General features: G+C 43.1%; 1 protein-coding gene across 7 annotated transcripts in view; it reads left to right on the top strand.

The window, feature by feature from the left end:
- Positions 1-20,195, top strand: part of LOC132384541 (supervillin-like) — a 244,447-nt gene that overhangs the window by 140,523 nt on the left and 83,729 nt on the right. For all 7 annotated transcript variants that reach the window (XM_059955702.1, XM_059955704.1, XM_059955703.1 and 4 more), the window contains 2 exons: positions 5,588-5,834; positions 13,234-13,726. In XM_059955702.1, the coding sequence (XP_059811685.1) occupies positions 5,588-5,834; positions 13,234-13,726 (740 nt within the window). The remainder of the gene's footprint in view (positions 1-5,587; positions 5,835-13,233; positions 13,727-20,195) is intronic.

The following is a 20,195-nucleotide window of genomic DNA, read 5'->3' as shown; positions in this document are numbered from 1 at the left end:
TAAATAAATAGTGCAGAGTGAATTTCCAGAAAGGAGCAAAACGATGCAATATCGGTTATTATCACATTATATCGTAGGAAAAGGGCATTTTCAAATGAAATAAATAGTTTAATTTCTGGACTGGCTTTGACAGAGCAGCACACCACACCCTGTGCATGGTGATTAGGGTAGAAGCAGATATCAAAATCATTGCAGGGCAGAAAGAGCCCATGCATTTAAAGTATCATCATCAACATCTTATTACCACTAATAATTTCAACATCAAACATCAGAATAAATTGCTTTTTGCTCCCACTAAAATAGTGCATCACAGTGAAGAACACAATCATATGAAATGGAATGAGTATATTTAAGTTCAAGTTTAATTGTCATGCAACCATACATGAATACAGCCAAATGAGACAGTGTTACTCCGGGGCCAAGATGCAAAGTGCAGTATCAACAGCCACACACAGCACAAAGCATATATAGCACATACAAGATATCAGTAAAATACAGTCACACAAAAAATGTAGTCCATGACCCTGAGTCCATGAATGTTACAGCAGTCTGCAGTTGACCACAATACAGCTTGTCTTCTGTTGAGCACGAGGGCAGCATGGACACTGTGCCACTGCCTCCAGTGAATCACACCAAATCTGACGCCTCTCCCCGGGCAGCCCTAAATAGGCCTTGAGACCTAGTCCTCCCTACGACCGAGGCCACGCAGCTCCTCTGCCACCTGCCAACAAATCAGTGAATCGGACCTGCAGCATCCCACAATAACAGTATCCAACAAGGTGTTGCGATCACAGGAAAAGCGACTGAGACAGTCACTCACTGTTAGACTGATCACTGACTCCCCCGATGCCTCTCTGGAAGAGACAGCAGCACGATCTGAACCAAGTCCAGCTTCTTCAGTTTCTCCACCAACGAGCCACTCGCTGATGGGCTAGACCTGCAGTTTTAATGTCCAGCAGGGTCTCGCAATCGTAAAATGTTTAGAAAGGACAATAACACCTTTGCCTGGCTTGTAGAAGCTGCTGCAATCAAAAATGTTGCCATCTTACTAGAGGATACAGCTCCTAATCAGCATCCTGAAGAACTTACAAGTATGTCATGAAAGATTATGGAATCCCATATTTAGGTTATTTGCTGCGTTTTGAAAGAATGTTTTAAAGACATTTAAGAACCCTTTATTGGAAAGACAAATGTGTTCGTATTTCACTTGGCAGGGAAAGAGGATTCAAATCCAATTATTTATCTGTCAAAGAAAGTTCTGTGGCTGAGAGCTTTCAGCCCCTCAACACAATATTAAATCAAACAGAAGAGGAAGTCTCAGTTTTGCTTGCTGTCATTTGCTATTGTTGTCTAGGTGTGTAACTTCAGCGGATACACCGATCTGGCTGGCTTGCCATCCATGAAGCAATGTAGTGACACCTGGTGGAAAATGCAGGTTTAATGCTGTCTTGTGAGAAGAGGATGTACAACGAGATGGTCCCCTGCATCTAGAGGATCCCCATAATGTTTGCCATTCACTTGCCCGCGGGTGGGCACTGTGAGATTAAGGGCATGTTGCCCTAAGAGTGCCCAGTGACAGTGAAGGTTGCTGACAGAGAATGGTGAAAAAACGGTGCTCTCATTTGTTATTTCTGCCATATCCACTGCATCTGTTCCTAGGATGTTTTTTTTGTTCCAGGACATCAGACATGTCCTCCTCCTTTAAAGAATGTGGTTTCCTTCCCTCTACTATTGATACTGCCCTCATCCACTTTACTCTGTCCAAGACCATCACCATGCACGCTAACCAGAAGCCATGGATGACCAGGGAGGTGCGTGCGCTGCTGAGGACCCATGACTCCGCCTTCAGAGCAGGCGGCAAGGCAGCCCTAACAACAGCGAGGGTCAAATTGTCCAGGGCCATCAGAGAGGCAAAGTGTGCACACGCCCAGCGAATCCATAGTCACTTCCAGGACAGTGGTGACACGCGGCGCATGTGGAAGGGCATCCAGGACATCACCAATTACAAGACAACATCACCTGACTGTGCAGGTGATGCCTCCCTCCCAAATGCGCTGAATAACTTCTACACCCAGTTTGAGGCAGAAAATGAAGTGGCGGCGAGGAAGTCCACCCCTCCGACAAATGACCAGGTGATGTGTCTCATCATAGCCAATGTGAGAAGAACCCTGTGCAGGGTCAACCCAGGGAAGGCTGCTGGACCAGACAACGTCCCTGGTAGAGTGCTCAGAGGATGTGCAGACCAGCTAGCAGATGTTCTCACTGACATCTTCAACACCTCCCTGAGCAGCGCCACCGTTCCAACGTGCTGCAAGGCCGCCACCATCGTCCCCACGCCAAAGAAGTCTTCAGTGTCCTGCCTCAGTGACTACTGTCCCGTTGCACTTACATCCATCATCATGAAGTGTTTCGAGAGGCTCGTCATGAGGCATATCAAGACCCTGCTGCCCCCCTCACTGGACCCCCTGCAGTTTGCGTACTGTCCCAACTGCTCAACAGACGATGCCATTGCCATCACCCTCCACCTGGCCCTAACCCACCTGGACAAAAAAGACACATATGTTCGAATGCCATTCACAGACTTCAGTTCAGCATTCAACACAATCATCCCTCAGAAACTGACTGGAAAGCTGAGTCTACTGGGCCTGAACACCTCCCTCTGCAACTGGATCCTAGACTTCCTGACTGGGAGACCTCAGTCAGACCGGATCGGGAGCAACATCTCCAACACCATCACACTGAGCACGGGGGCTCCCCAGTGCTGTGTGCTCAGTCCACTGCTGTTCACTCTGCTGACCCATGACTGTGCTGCAACACACAGCTCGAACCACATCATCAAGTTCGCCGATGACACGACCGTGGTGGGTCTCATCATCAAGAACGACGAGTCAGCTTACAGAGAGGAGGTGCAGCGGCTAACGGACTGGTGCAGAGCCAACAACCTGTCTCTCAATGTGAACAGAACAAAAGAGATGGTTGTTGACTTCAGGAGGGCACAGAGCGACCACTCCCCGCTGAACATCAACAGCTCCTCGGTAGAAATCGTTAAGAGCACCAAATTTCTTGGTATTCAGCTGGCGGAGAATCTCACCTGGTCCCTCAACACCAGCTGCATAGCCAAAAAAGCCCAGCAGCGTCTCTAATTTCTGTGAAGGCTGAGAAAATTCCATCTCCCACCCCCTATCCTCCTCACATTCTACGGAGGTTGTATTGAGAGCATCCTGAGCAGCTGCACCACTGCCTAGTTTGGAAATTGCACCATCTGGGATCGCAATACACTGCAGTGGATAGTTAGGTCAGCTGAGATCATTGGGGTCTCTCTTCCCACCATTACAGACATTTACACCACACGCTGCATCCGCAAAGCAAACAGCATTATGAAGGACCCCATGCACCCCTCATACAATCTCTTCTCCCTCCTGCCATCTGGGAAAATGCACCAAAGCATTTGGGTTCTCACGACCAGACTATGTAACAGAATAGTTTCTTCCCCCAAGCTATCAGACTCCTCAATACCCAGAGTCTGGATTGACACCAACTTACTGCCCTCTACTGTGCCTACTGTCTTGTTTATTACTTATTGTAATGCCTGCACTGTTTTGTGCACTTTATGCAGTCCTGGGTAGGTCTGTAGTCTAGTGTAGTTTTCTCTGTTTTGTTTTTACGTAGTTCAGTGTAGTTTTTCTATTGTTTCATGTAGCACCGTGGTCCTGAAAAAATCTCATTTTTACTGTGTACTGTACCAGCAGTTATGGTCAAAATGACAATGAAAAAGTGACTTGACTTGATTTCCTCCATTTCCTGTATATTCATGCTCTCACCCCATCTTCTCGCCATCATAATGGTGATAGAGTCCCCCTTGTCCCTACCTATGATGCCATCAGCCTCTACATCTAACACATTGTCCTCCGCAACTTCTGCATCTCCACAGGCATCACTACCACTAAACACCTCATCACCTCCACCACCCCCTCCCCTTTCCACAGGGATTGCCTCCTCCATGATTTCCTTGTCCATTTGTCCCTGCCCACTAATCAACCTCCAGGCATTTATCCCCCTGCAAGTGGCCTAAGTGTAACGCCAGCCCATACACCTCCTCCTTCATCTCCGTTCAGGGCCCCAGGCAGTCCTTCCAGGTGAGGCAACACTTCACCTGCAAATCTGTTGGGGTTAACTATTGTGTCCGGTGCTCCCGATGCAGCCTCCTCTACATTGATGGGACCCATTGTAAATTGAGGGACCGCTTTGTCAAGCATCTCCGTACCATGCGCCACAAGCAGGACTTCCCAGTGTCCAAACATTTTAATTCCCATTCGCATCCTGACGTGTCGATCCATGGCCTCCTCTTGTGCCAAGATGAGGCTGCCCTCAGGGTGGAGGAGCAACACCTTATATTCTGTCTGGGTAGCCTCCAACCTGATGGCATGAATATCAATTTTTCCTTCTAATAAGCAATTTCATCCCCCCCCCCACTTATTCCTCACTCTGATCTTTAACCTTTTACCTGCCTATCACTTCCTCCTGAGATCTTCCCTACCCCACTTCCCTTTCCCCCCCGGTCCACTCTCCTTTCCTATCAGAATCCTTCTCCTCCAGCCCTTTACCTTTCCCACTCACCTGCCTTCACCTATCACCTTCTAGCTATCCACTTTCCCTTCCCCCACATTTTAATTCTGATATCCTCCCCCTTCCTTTCCAGTCTTGATGAAAGGTCTTGGCCTGAAATGTCAACTGTTTTTTTCATTTCCATAAGTGCTGCCTGACCTCCTGAGTTTCTTCAGTATTTTGTATGTTGTTTTGGATTTCCAGCATCTGCAGATCTTTTCATGATTATGATCAAATAGTGTTCCCAGGCTTAATATGTGTACCAGTCCTCTGACAGGGCCCCAGGAAACCAAATGTGAATAGAAGATTGAGAGATGTTGAAAGTTGTTGCTCGTTAACATAATTTGATATGACCATCCTCTAGCTGATGATGACAAGGGGTTATATTATCTTGCTGGTTAATGGTGGCGCTGCAACCTGAAATGTTAACTATCTCTCCCTCCTTAGATGCTGCCTGACCTTCAGTATCTTCGGCATTTTGTGCTTATTTTTGATATACAGCATGTACAGTATTTTATACTGTATGTTACTGGTCAGGTCATTTTCTACCTTCTAAGGACCTCCATATGATCACATAATGGAACACAAACCTAGTGAATGCAACCTGTTTCAAATCAGTAGGCAACTTGGCCCCTCAAGCCTGCCCTGTCATTCAATACGATCATGGCTAATCTGTAGCAGAACTTCACTCCTCTTCTGTGACAGCTCTCGTTACCTTTCAAAGTGTCATCTAATTCCTCTTGGAGTACCTCCAGTGTTCCAGCTCCCACAACCTAGTGGAACAGAGAATTCTAGAGGTGCACCACTCTTAGCACAAAGATTGAAACTGATAGATTTATAATCTGCAAAAAGTGATAGAACTGGGTGAAAAGAGTTAAGATACTGAGCAGGCCCAACAAGGCTGACAGGTGGAGCAGTGGCCTGGGCCTGTTGTTTATTTTCTTTGAAACAGCTTGGTTTTCTGACTAATGTAAATTCTTAGTCTCCCCAGGGTACAGTCACGAAGGGAGCCAGATGTGAGTGGACCAGACAGTTGTACAGCTCAGCAGGATGCAGAGGAGAGAGGGGATGAGAATTCAAAGCTGAGTCTGAGCCAGAAGATGGCTCTATTCAACAGCTTGTGCCACCCCTTGCCAAAGAAGGTGTCTCCACTGGAAGGCGGAAAAGAGCGCAGACAGAAAGGAGTTCGCTATCGCACCCAACCCGTCACCATGAGTGAAGTCCAACTGGTAGGCATTACTTCACTGTTGCCGTGGTAGTGGAGCAATAACTTTTCCTTCATGTATTGTTCTGTAACGTTAAAAGGATTTGGATAGACTGAGAGTGCATGCACAATTATCTGCTGCTTAAAGTTGCTAAGTGATGGTATACTTTATTTAAGAGCATTTAATGTTGTATTTTCAGCTCTTTTTAAGTCTTGCTTGTAAGAAACAACATGCTAGTATAATTGTTTGTAATACTGGTCTGAATGTTGAGTACAGGAGTTCAGATGTCATGAATTCTACAACTTATTGTTAAGGTCTCATTTGGACTATTGCACTCTGGTCACCCTCCTAAAGGATGAGAGTCTTTAAACAGGGAGAGGTACAAAATATGAGGGGGCATGGAATGAAGATTTTGGGTTTTAAAGGGAAGTTGTATAGGCTGTGACTTCTTTTCCTGGAGGGTAGGAGAATGAGGGATGACAATATAGTGTTTTATAAATTCATGAGGAGCAGTTATAAGGTGTATAGCCAAAATCTTTTTGCCAAGATAGCAGAGTCCAAAACTAGAAAGCTTAGGTTTAAAGTGAGAGAGGAAAGATTTAAAAAAGACCTGAGTCATAACTTTTTCACACAGAGAGTGGTGGGTATATGGAACAAATGCCAGTGGAAGTGGTGGAGGTGGGTACAGTAATAAAATTTAAAAGACATTTGAAAAGTTGTATTGATAAGAAAGATTTAGACCGGGATTTCCCAACTTGGGGTCCATGGACATTTGCATAATAGTATTGGTCCATGACAAAATAATAAAGGTTGGGAACCCTGGTTTAGAGGGATATAGGTCAATCACAGGCAATTAGGACTAGAGTAGTTAGGCAGCTTGGCTGGCACGGACATGTTGGGCTGAAGGGCTTGGTTCCACACTGTACAGCACTAACAGGTTTAGCAAAGTCATCTGCTCAGAGCAGTTTGTCCATGCTCAGTCTCTGATGAAGATGGACCACTGAGACCAAGGGTTCCCAACCTTTTTTATGCCATGGACCCCAGGTTGGGAATCCCCTGGTCTAAATTGTCCTTATTAGAGCATAGAAGATGCCTGCTGTAGGCAATTCCTCCTTATCTCACTTGCCCTGCTGGAAAATGAGTAGACTTGCAAGTAGAATGGGTCTCTACTATGATGCCCACAACTATACCATACACTTATGCATAGAATGCATGAGAGATCCATCAATGAATTAGGGAAGGGAGAAACATAATTATATGAAATGGGTTGGAAATATTACACAAATTTAACTGTTCTATCAGACTGATTAGCTTTTGAGCAACCATTATCCCTATTATCTTCACGCAGTGCTGGGAAGGGAAAAATGGCAGTTGCTGTGACTATGGTAAGATTAGGAGCAGCGCACTCCGGGGTATATTCCATTGCCAGCTCATGTTTACTAAAATGAAGCAAGCAATAGCTGGGATAAAGCAGGAAATAAACAAGATACCATTCTGCCTTCCTCAGTAGGCCAAAAATTCTGGTCTTCAATTGTGATGTGTATTTTATAAATGTCAACAAGCAAGCAATTAAAAACATATCCTTTTGTTGAGAAGGTACAGTTGGTGATAACTAACTCAACAGGGTGTAGATTCAAAACCTTTTTGTAAGTTTTAGCTCATATTCTAGTCTGACCCATAAAATGCAAACACGAATTTCCTGGAAGGGATTTCGTATTGTGACTTGAAGAAGAGGAAGGGACTTGCCAGTGTGTGGAATAGGGAAAAGACGTCCCAAATGGAGCAGGATTGGTGGCAATGGCATTGATATGGAATTCCAGATTTGGATTAAGAAGACAATGGGGGAGGGAAGTAATATTGGATTGAGAAGAATGTAGAAATGATGGTGGAATGGGTATTTTTGCCACTAGAACACTGAGAATTAGTACTAGGCAACAGAATGAGATTCGGCATGTGACAGGAGACAGATTTAGTACAGGAGAAGGGAGCAAGCTTAGTTTGAAATGGGTAGGTGGGATATGAGAATCTAATTAAGGGTCTTGGGCTGAAACGCCAATTGCTCATTCCACTCCATAGCTTTTTTTTCCTCTAGGTTAGGACATTGCTCCCTGGAGCATAAGAGAATGAGGGGAGACTTGATAGAGGTATACAAAGTTAGGAGGGGTATAGATAGAATAAATGCAAGCTGGCTTTTTGCACAGAGGTTGGATGGGACTAGAACTAGAGGTCATAGGTTTTGAGTGAGAGGTAAAATATTCAAGGGAAACTTAAGGGGGAATTTTGTCACTCTGAGGGTGGTGAGAATGTGGAACAAGCTGCTAGTGGAAGTGGTGTTTGTGGGTTCTATTGCAACATTTAAGAAAATTTTGGATAAGCACATGAATGGAAAGTGTATGGATTGTTAAGGTTGAGGTGTGGGCCAATGGTACTAGGCAGAATAACAGTTCAGCATAGAATAAATGGGCCAAAGGGCCTGTTTCTGCACTGTAGTGCTCTATGACTCTAGAGAGCAAATTTAAAACAGAGGATAGATTTAGCATGAGAAAAAGGATCCACGTTTAGTATAGGATAGGAGAGAGTTTAGGACATAAAAGGAGATCTGGGGTTAATAAGGAGCTTTGTTGCTATGTCAATGTTCCCTGTTTGCTGCACTCACGTGGAACAGGTATATAGGCTGATTTCAGCATTTTCCAATGTGAGAGTAAGAGCCTTCACTGGAGACCAGGACCCTCTTGGAAACTGTTCCTATAAACCCAAGAAATCAAAGCTCGACAAGCAGCAAAATCCATGGCCCTTCAGTCTTTCTTTTATGGTAATTTGGGTAATTATTTTTTAAAATACTAGTATTCAGCTGAATATTTTTGAATTAATGCTCCAACTTTATTAGTTTTCAGATAATTCTGATGGGCATTGAAGTTGTAGCAATGAATTAGAAGAAATTGAAATCATTGATACAATGGCCACCATGGTAACATACAGTAGTTTGGATAGGTACATGGTTGGCAGGGGTATGGAGGGCTATGGTCCTGGTGCAGGTCAGTGGGAGTAGGCAGTTCAAATGGTTTGGCCTGGAGTGGATGGGCTGAAGGGCCTGTTTTTGTACTGTATTTTTCTGTGACTCTGTTACTCTAAGTAGTGGCATATGTCACTCAATAAGTCCCAGACATACAGGATGTCCACCAAATGCAAACATTACTTGCATAGTTTGGTCTGTTTGTGCAAAATATTCGGTAAAGGTTCTTTCTGTCTGAGCAAGTGTTAACTTCTGATGCATCATTTCACTGAAAGGAGCTGGATTTCCTGCCCATTCATGTATGCTCACTCGGTAGAAAATCAGATTCTTACGTGTTCAGGTGTAAGCTCAGGAAAGGCAAAGCAGTTTAGATCAGGGAGTGGCAAGTGGGCTATAAAGATTGAGTTTATAGAGATAATTCAGTGGACTGAAAAAAATAAAGGTATGTGGAGATTGGTACCACAATTGTAACTTCAAGTCTTAAGAACTTTTGAAAAGAATTGCAGGAATTCCTTTCAGGTAAGGAGCTTTGTTTATCTGCTTCAGTTTGTAATGATATAGCTGGCTTTTAAAATTTTGTTTGTTCAAGTTGTGGTAAACTGTATAACTAATGAAAATTATAAGAAGCCAGTCTTCTCTAGGGTGTACAAATGATCAAACTAAAGCTGCAGTTGATGCAAACTTAGCCAGAGGAAGCAAGCACTAGCTTTAGGGAATCAGAAAATTCCTGCAGCTCCTCACTGACTTCCTACATACAGGTTTCCTTGTATCACTGGAAACCCCATTGACTGGAATCTGGAGCAAAATTCTGGAAACTAAAGAAAAAAAAACCACCTGTTTCAGGTCAAAACCCTTCATTTGAGCTTCTTCCCCTGTGGTTTTTGCTTGTCACTGTCAGCTTTGAATTATAAATAATTTGCAGACCTATGTCATAGGTCATCAGGAAAACAATCTTGGAGCCAATTCTGGATGTTCCCTTTTTTCTGTTTCCTGATACTATGTGTTCTGGATCATGAAGTGTTTGCTTGAGCTCTTGATCTTGCAAACCAGTGGGAGGTCAATAGAGCAGTGGCTATTTACTGGGTTCCAGTTGTTGCTGAGGGAATTGGCCGATAGGCCAGAAACAGCATTCTTTCCATGGCTGCTGACCGATTATAGGAAATTAAGCACGCAATGAGTTTGAGCTGGTTGCAGTCAGCTGCTGTATCTGAGATCTGTGGCTGATTGACATATTAACCTGTCAGCTTCTGTTGCCTTTCAGGTTAATGTTACTCAACTGGAATGCCAGGTGAATGACTATATTTACAGTTGTGCTCTTTTACAGGGAGGGGGAAAGTGGGCACTTTAGCAGCTAGAAAATTCCAAATATACTTTCTGTAGCCAATTGCAGAAGTGTATATCATGACATATGTGACCTCCCCTGAATTTCCCATTGGCTAATTTGGGGCAAGTAGAATGAGAGGACAGAGAAACCTGAAGAAGCTAGGAATTTAATTGAAAAATATTGCACAGGAATCTGGATGAGGTCTGTAGGTTTGCCAAAGTTATTTTGACTGCAGATTGTTCAGGCATGTTTCCTAGAAGTAACAACAAAAGCAACCTTTGTTGGAGATACAGTAAAAAATGTGTGACTTCTCTCTTATGTTAGATCCATACTCACTCAAGGAGAACCATGGAGATTTTTTGATGGGGTTTGCAGGCCAGGATTAAGTTTGGCTGCAGGTTCCTGATGAATTCTTAATCTGTGACTAAGTCATGATGCTGAATATATAAGTGCTAAACCTGATAGATTACTCTGGTATTCTTACACAGAAACGTTGTTGTCCCTGATATCAAACGATTCAAAGACCACTGATGTTCAGGGCAAGCAAAGATTCTTGTTGCTGTTGGACATTTAAAAATTAAACATGAGAACCATTCTAATAGGACTGATGGTTTCTGGCAGACAGAAAGCAAAATCAAGGCTATTGAAAATCTATTGACCTTTCCAAACACTTGCCTCTCTATTGGCATTTCTCATGGCATACATTTGGCACAGTGGCTTTTACCCATTGGACATCGCAGCCTTAACCAGATGGGTTGTATGCACAAGGTTGAGATGGTGACACCTTTAAGCAAAAAGCTAAAAAAAAACTACAGATTCTGGAAATCTGAAATAAAAACTAGATAAAGCCAAGGCTACGTTGGGCAGACAGTCTTCATCCAGGAGGCAGGCTGCCAATTTAAACATATTACTGAGCCTGGTAAGCTGTGGATTAACCTTTTCTGCAAGTCTTGCAGAGGCCAGCTGGGATTCCCTGAATATGCTAGACATGGTGACCAAAGGAAGGTGAGACTGTGACAAGAGTCTGCTCCTTTAAAGCATTGCTTGTGGGCTTGGAGGTGCAATTGTCCTTCCATCTGTCACAAAATGTCCCATAGGAACAGACCATTCTCCAAGGACAGAGCTGGATATTGACTTATTCCCTGGAATCAGATCCTCCAGGTTGGAGGTTGGAGCTAGTTGCTGTGCCTGACTGGATGTTGAACCTCTTACTGAGACCTACCTTGGCAGAGACTCATCTTTGATCATCTTCAGCAATGCACCTCACCTGCCTCAATATCCTCCCTCTGCTAGTACCACCACGACCTGCAGTCACCGAGACACAACAAAGGCTACAGCTGCTGAAAAGGAGCAGCACAAAACTCTGGAGGAACTCAGCAGGTCAGGCAGCATCTATGGAAGGAACCGAATAGTTGACATTTTGGGCCGAGACCCTTCATCAGGACTGGAAAGGAAGAGGCCAGAAGCCAAATTCCAGATTCCATTCTTTACAGTACCTTGTGTTTTCCACCTATCGCCTTTCAAATTCACATAGTTCTCAATTCTGCCCCTTCCCCTACCTACCATCTTTTTCTCTATCCTGAATTCACGTATCACCTGCCAGCTCATGCTTCACCCTCTCCTGTTCCATACAACTCTTCTATTCTGTCTTCTGCTCTCTTGCCTTTCAGTCCTGATGAAGGATCTCAGGCCAAAACATCGACTGTCCATTTGCCTCCATAGGTGCTGCCTTATCTGTTGAATTCCTCCAGAGTGAGTGTGTGTGTGTGTGTGTGGTCCTTCCTCCTCCTTTTCCACCACAGACATTCCCTTCATTCTCTCACCCCTTCTCTTTCTCTGCAATGTAAAATGTATTTGTTTCCTAACATTTCTGGTGAAAAGTACTCACCTTGAAACATTACTCTCTCTACAGTTGCTACATGTCCTGCTGAGTATTAACAGTATTTCCGTTTCCGTCCAGCATCCAGTCAGGCAGTGCAGGTGGCTCCAATTCCAATCCCGGGGGGGGAGGGAAGAGATGTCCGATTCCTTATCCTGGAATACTCAGTAACAGAAGGAAGAAGAACACATACATCTTCTGATCCAAAATGGATTCACAAGTCCATTCCCACCTCCTTGAGGTCTAGAAATCCCAGATTTACTCTTTAAAATGTACAGGGCAGACTAGCCTGGTCTGCCAGTCTCAAAAGAACTGTTCAATCATTGCTCTGCCTCCTGAAGCAAGTTCTCTTTTCACCTCAACCAGATTTCTGCAGTGGTCAGGTTGAAGACCAATGTTTTACTTGTAAAATTTAGCCCAAAGCTTGATCTGAATTCAGGTTTCAATTCGAATTGTCCTCTTTACAGCCACTTGGACTCTTGCTACGTGTCTCCTCCTCAGATCTGGAATTAGAATTAGGGTTGATTTATTATTGTTACATGTACTGAGATACAGTGAAAAGCTTATCTGGCATACTGATTTCATGGATCAAAATCATTCCACAGTGCATGAGGGAGAACAAGGTAAAAACAATAAAGTGTAACAGCTGCAAAGAAAGTGTAGTGCAGGTTGACAATAAGGAGTAAAATCATAATGTGGTAGACTGTGAGGTCAAAAGTCCAAATTATCATACTAGGGAACAACTCAATAGTCTGATAACAGTGAATAATAACAGCTGTCCTTGAGCCTGGTTGTATGTGTTTTCAAGCTTTTGTATCTTCTTCTCCATGGGAGGGAGGAGAGGAGAAACTGTTCAGGGTAGGTGGGGTCTTTGATTATGCACAATGCTCTACTGTGTAGACAGAGTCCATGGAGGGGAGGCTAATCTCCATGATGTACTGAGCTGTGTCCACAACCCCCTGCAGTTTCTTGCAGACACATGCAGAGTAGTTGTGCATCCGCATTGATAAAAATGAGTAAGGGTTGACAGGGACATACAAAATTTCTTTAGCCTCCTGAGGAAGTATAGGCGTTGGTGAGCTCTCTTGGCTGTGATGTCTACGTGAGCTGTAACACAAGCTCTGTAGTCTTAGACTGCAGCTAGCAAATCTTTCAATGCCTTCTCTATCAGTTGTGCATTTATTGATGGAAGTTGTTGTATTTTCAGCTCCAGAAGCAACCACAGTATCCCCAATTGCTGCTCCGTTCACAAGCACCACGCACAACAGTCGAAACGGAGTCACGTGTCATAAATCACCTTGCAGCCCAGGCAGAGAATTTGGAGGCTGAAGTCATGTCATCTGTGCCAATCACCAGCCCCAAGAGTGGTTGGAAAGGAGTTGACGAGGCGAGTGGACAGACAAGTAAGGAAGTTCAAGGAACATTGAAAAGAGAAATTGTTGAAGTGCAGAGAGATGAAAGTCCGGAGCGTCACCGTCCACCAGAGCAGCCTGAGAAATGTGAGGAGAGTGTGCCAGCAGAGAACAGCTCTGCCTCAAGTGCTGTGTGTGAGATGGACAGACAACAACATCATGCAGGTGTGACAGGCGTAGCCAAGGAGCCGGAGGGAGTGGGAGGTAACATGAGGCCAACTGAGACAGATTTTTCAGAGGAACAAAATTCCAGTGAAGTACAAGCACACAATGAGAGAGAAGCAGTGGGCAAGTATAATGTTTAGTTAAATAATTCCTTGCTTATTTCTTTAATATTCTGATAGTGATTATCTTTTAGAATCATAGTGATAGATACAGGCAGAAACAGGTCCTTTAGCCCATTGAGTCAATTCTGACCCTCAATCACCCATTTGCATGAATCCTACATTAATTTTGTCATGTCAATTAACTTGAATTGGTTTCGAAAGTTTTGTAATCACTTCTCTCACCCATTCATTTACCACCCCAGTAAAATTGGTTCAACATGCAATCTTCCTCATTATGATCTTGCACCTTATTGCCTACCTGTATTGCACGTTCTCTGTAGCTGATACACTTTATTCTGTATTGTTGTTGTTTTACCTTGTTCTACCTCAATGCACTGTGTGATGACTTGATCTGCATGAACAGTTACAAGACAAGCTTTTTGCTGCATCTCAGTACATGTGACAACAAGAAACCAATCCCAATTCCTCAATAACTTCTCTTGACCACGTGATGGTAAACTTCTTTTACCTGCTGCAGCTTTCTGATAACAGAGCGCAGAAGGAGGTTACCTGGGCCATCAAGTCTAAACCAGGTCTTAGAGCTGGCCCATTTCCCTACATAATTCCCTGAAACCTATTCTCTCGCATATGGACATTAATCTGCCACCTATACTAGGGTCAATTAACCTAGCAGCAAGCATGCCTTTGGGAGGAAAGAAGAGCCCCTTGGGTAAAACCCATGCAGTATGAGGAGAAAGTACTTACTCCACACAAAGAGCACCTGAGCTCAGGCTTGACCTTGATCCCGGGAGCTGGAGTGGGGACAGTGCTGCTGCACACTTAGTAGTACAGGTGAAGGAGGTATAGGACTCTAAATGAATGTGTGACACTATATTCAAGAGCAACAGAATGTGATGGGGCCCTGCTATAATACCTAGCAATATCGAAGTTAGAAAAGCTAGTTAATGCCTAGAATTTCAATAATAATTTAAATCACCTGAAGTATGTGAGGGAATAATCGAGGAGGATTTGAAAGCTATGATATTAAATTGTAGAAATGAAGGCGGAGATTGCCCAGACAAACAGCCCATTGTTCAAAGAGAGCACGTTAGAGCCCTGGTTCAGGATCTCACTGAGCACAGCTTTGAGTTTTGCCTTGTGTCTGTCATTAGAGTAATCTATGCCTTTGGAAGGTGGGCACCAGAAGGAGCAGGTTGTCATGGATTACTATTTTAAAAATAGCTAATAAAATGAAAGAAGTTTTATTAATGAGCTGTTAATTAACCATGAAAATTAAATATATTTTGATGTTTATTTGGTGTAACTGATGGAATTTCTTTGATAGTGTGTGGGGGAGGATAGGCAGGTGATAGAGAAGGGGAGCGCTCAGACCGAAGATGTAGGGGAGAAGGAAGAAAAAGATAATAAAGTTGTTTGCACCGTTAGGGATAAACAGCGAGGAAGAGGTGGAGAGTTTCTTACATGCATTTATCTTAAAGCAAGGAGCATTGTAAGAAAGGTGGATGAGCTTAGAGCATGGATTGATTCCTGGAAATATGATGTTGTAGCTATTAGTGAAACATGGTTGCAGGAGAGGTGTGATTGGCAACTAAATATTCCTGGATTTCGTTGCTTCAGGTGTGACAGAATCGGAGGGGCAAGAGGAGGAGGTGTTGCATTGCTTGTCCGAGAAAATATTACGGCGGTGCTTTGGCAGGTTAGATTAGAGGGCTCATCTAGGGAGACTATTCAGGTGGAATTGAGGAATGGGAAAGGTGTAGTAACACTTTTAGGGGTGTATTATAGACCACCTAATGGGGAGCAAGAACTGGAGGAGCAAATTTGTAAGGAGATAGCAGATATTTGTAGTAAGCACAGGGTTGTGATTGTGAGAGATTTTAATTTTCCACACATAGACTGGGAAGCCCATTCTGTAATAGGGCTGGATGGAGTTTGTAAAATGTGTGCAGGATAGTTTTTTTCAGCAATACATAAAGGTACCAACTAGAGAAGGGGCAGTGCTGGATCTCCTGTTACGGAATGAAATAGGTCAGATGACAGAGGTATGTGTTGGGGAGCACTTTGGGTCCAGTGATCACAATACCATTAGTTTCAATATAATTAAGGAGAAGGAGAGGACTGGACCCAAGGTTGAGATTTTTGATTGGAGAAAGGCTAAATTTGAGGAGATGCGAAAGGATTTAGAAGGAGTGGATTGGGACAATTTGTTTTCTGGGAAGGATGTAATAGAGAAATGGAGGTCATTTAGAGGTGAAATTTTGAAGGTACGGGATCTTTATGTTACTGTTAGGTTGAAAGGAAAGGCTAAAAATTTGAGAGAACCATGATTTTCAAGGGATATTGGAAACTTGATTTGGAAAAAGAGAGAGATCTACAATAAATATAGACAGCATGGAGTAAGTGAGGTGCTCGAGGAATATAAAGAATGTGAAAAGAATCTTAAGAAAGAAATTAGAAAAGCTAAAAGAAGATATGAGGTTGCTTTGGTAAGTAAGATGAAAGTAAATCCAAAGGGTTTCTACAGTTATATTAATAGCAAAAGAATAGTGAGGAATAAAATTGGTCCCTCAGATAATCAGAGTGGACAGCTATGTGTGGAACCAAAAGAGGTGGGGGAGATTTTGAACAATTTCTTTTCTTCAGTATTCACTAAGGAGAAGGATATTGAATTGTGTAAGGTAAGGGAAACAAGTAGGGGAGTTATGGAAACTATGATGATTAAAGAAGAGGAAGTACTGGCTCATTTAAAGAATATAAAAGTGGATAAGTCTCCAGGTCCTGACAAGATATTCCCTAGGACCTTGAGGGAAGTTAGTGTAGAAATAGCGGGGAAATATTTCAAATGTCATTAGAAACGGGGATGGTGCCGGATGATTGGCGTATTGCACATGTGGTTCCATTGTTTAAAAAGGGTTCTAAGAGTAAACCTAGCAATTATCAGCATGTAAGTTTGATGTCATGGTGAGTAAATTAATAGAAAGTATAATTATCTGGATAGACAGGGTCTGTCTAGGTACAGTCAACATGGATTTGTGTGTGGAAGGTCATGTTTGACAAATCTTATTGAATTTTTTGAAGAGGTTATTAGGAAAATTGACGAGTGTAAAGCAGTGGATGTTGTCTGTATGGACTTCAGTAGGACTTTGACAAGGTTCCACGCAGAAGGTTAGTTAGGAAGGTTTAATCATTAGGTATTAATATTGAAGTAGTGAAATGGATTCAACAGTGGCTGGATGGGAGATGCCAGAGAGTCGTGGTGGATAACTGTTTGTCAGGTTGGAGGCCGGTGACTAGTGGTGTGCCTCAGGGATCTGTACTGGGTCCACTCTTGTTTGTCATATACATTAATGATCTGGATGATGGGGTGGTAAATCGGATTATTATGTATGCAGATGATACTAAGTTAGGTGACATTGTGGATAATGAAGTAGGTTTTCAAAGCTTGCAGAGAGAATTAGGCCAGTTAGAAGAGTGGGCTGAAAGATGGCAGATAAAGTTTAATGCTGATAAGTGTGAGGTACTACATTTTGGTGGGAATAATTCAAATAGGAAATACATGGTAAATGGTAGGGCATTGAGGAATGCAGTAGAGCAGAGTGATCTAGGAATAATGGTGCATAGTTCCCAGAAGGTGGAATCTCATGTGGATAGGGTGGTGAAGAAAGCTTTTGGTATGCTGGCCTTTATAAATCAGAGCATTGAGTATAGGAGTTGGGATGTAATATTAAAATTGTACAAGGCATTGGTGAGGCCAAATTTGGAGTATTGTGTACAGTTCTGGTCACCGAGTTATAGAAAAGATGTCAACAAAATAGAGAGAGTACAGAGGAGATTTACTAGAATGTTACCTGGGTTTCAGCACCTAAGTTACAGAGAAAGGTTGAACAAGTTAGGTCTTTATTCTTTGGAGTGTAGAAAGTTGAGTGGGGGACTTGATAGAGGTATTTAAAATTATGGGAGGGATGGATGGAGTTGACATGGATAGGCTTTTTCCATTGAGAGTAGGGGAGATTCAAACAAGAGGACATGAGTTGAGAGATAAGGGGAAAAAGTTTAGGGGTAACACGAGGAGGAACTTCTTTACTCAGAGAGTGGTAGCTGTGTGGAACGAGCTTCCAGTAGAAGTGGTAGAGGCAGGTTCGATTTTGTCATTTAAAGTAAAATTGGATAGGTATATGGACAGGAAAGGAATGGAGGGTTATGGGCTGAGTGCAGGTTGGTGGGACTAGGTGAGAGTAAGCATTCAGTACGGACTAGAAGGGCCGAGATGGCCTGTTTCCATGCTGTAATTGTTATATGGTTATATGGTTATTTAAAAAAAAATAATTCTTTCAGTGGGTGGTCTTTGAAGTAAAGTGGCATAATGGCACAGCTAGTAGAGCTCTCCCTAGTAGTGTGTCGAGATTGAATGTTCTTCCTGTGACTGTGTGGATTTTTCTAAGGTGCTCCTGTTTCTTTTCGCATCCTAAAGAGGTGCAGGTCAGTAGGTTAATTAGCCATCGTACATTGCTCATGGTGTGTGGTACAATCAGGGCAGAGTTGATGCGACTGTGGGGAGAATAAAGAGAAATCATGTTGATGTAGGATTAGTGTGAATGTGTGTTTGATGGTTGGTGCAGAGAAAGGGCCAGTTCCCATGCTATCTCTCTCTGTGACTCTATATCCACACTTTTCCTTCTAGATCTTCTATGCACAGGACACCATACAGCCTGTAAACCACTGACACCATGTGGCTGAATGTTACATCTATATATATTAGTGGGGCTAGAGTGTGCCTGGGAATGGTGCGGGGTGCTGATCTCAAAGCCTGACTTCCTTATTAGGGTGCCACAATAGTGTAGCGGTTAGCGTGATGCTATTATAGATTAGGGCATTGGAGTTCAGAGTTCGATCCCAGTGTTCTCTGTAAAGAGTTTGTACTCTTTACCCTTGGAATGTGTGGGTTTTCTCCGGGTAATCCGGTTTCCTCCCACAGCCCAAAGACGTACCAGGTTGGTCAATTGGTTGTTGTAAATTGTCCTCTGATTAGGTTGGGGTTAAATTGGGGGTTGTCAGGGACCCCATCAACCAAAACATGCACTCTCCTCACTGCTACCATCAGGAAGAAGGTAGAGGAGCCTCAGAACCCACATCACCAGGCTCAGGAACAGTTATTACCCTTCAAATATCAGGGTCTTGAACCAAAGGGGATAACTTCATTTGCCCGTCACTGAACTGTTCACACAACCTATGGACTCTTTCAAGGACTCTGCCACTCATTTTCTCAATATTTATTGCTTATTTATCGATGTTATTATTATTTCTTTGTTTTCTTCAATATTTGCAGTTTGTTGTCTTTGACACATTGGCTGTTTGGCCATCCTGTTGAGTGGACTCTCTCACTGACTCTATGTTTCTTGGACTTACTGTGAATGCCCACAAGAAAATTAATCTCAGGGTTGAATCTGATGACATATGTGTACTTGCTAATAAATTCGCTTTGAGCTTAATTTTGAACTTTGAATTTTAAGAATCAACCATGTCAGTGGGTCTGTAGTTACATATAAACCAGAGTGAGTGAGGACACTGGATTTCAGTGCAGTTGAACCAGATATGTTTTACAACAATCTAGTGGTTTTGTGCTGACACCATATTATTCAAATCATTTCAGATTGATAACTAAATTTAAATTGCACAGATTTGAATTCAAATCTCTTGCACCACTGCCAGTTTTGTTGGAGCAAAATTGAAAGCTAGAATATTGGAAAGAAAAATAAATGATATACTCAGTGAATGGTGAAAGTGAGAAGCAGTGAAGGTGAAAGAGTCTGGGAAGTCTTGGTGAACTCAGCACACATGATCCAATGAAAGCAATACATTTATACATAAATGACCTGGATGAAAATGGAAATGGGTGGGTTAGTAAGTGTGCAGATGATACAAGGACTGATAACATTTTGGATAGCATAAAAGACTGCTAAAAGATACAGTGGGGATGAACATCAGCTGCAGATAGGGTTGAGAAATACCAGACAGAGTTTAACCTGATGAATTGCACTTTTGGAGATAAAATGTAAAAGAACAGTACGAGACCATAGACCATAAGACATAGGAGCAGAATTAGGCTATTTGGCCCAGAGAGTCTGCTCCACCATTCAATCATGGCTGATCCTTTTTTTCCCCTTCTCAACCCCAGTTCCCAGCCTTCTCCCCATAACATTTGATGTTGAGTCCAATCAAGAACCTATCAAGCTCTGCCTTAATATACCCAGCGACCTGGCCTCCACAGCTGCCTGTGGTATTAAATTCCACAAATTCACTACCCTCTAGCTAAAGAAATTTCCCCACATCTCTGTTTTAACTGGATGCCCCTCTATCCTGAGGCTGTGCCCTCTTGCTCTAGACTCCCCCACCATGGGAAACATCCTTTCCATATCTACCCTGGGCCTTTCAATGTTCAAAAGGTCTCAATGAGATCCCCCGTCATCCTT

The sequence above is a fragment of the Hypanus sabinus genome, chromosome X1 (genome assembly GCF_030144855.1).
Source record: "Hypanus sabinus isolate sHypSab1 chromosome X1, sHypSab1.hap1, whole genome shotgun sequence".
NCBI classification, from domain to species: domain Eukaryota; kingdom Metazoa; phylum Chordata; class Chondrichthyes; order Myliobatiformes; family Dasyatidae; genus Hypanus; species Hypanus sabinus.
Note: the sequence above shows the minus strand (reverse complement) of the source record. Positions and strands in the feature narration are given on the sequence as shown.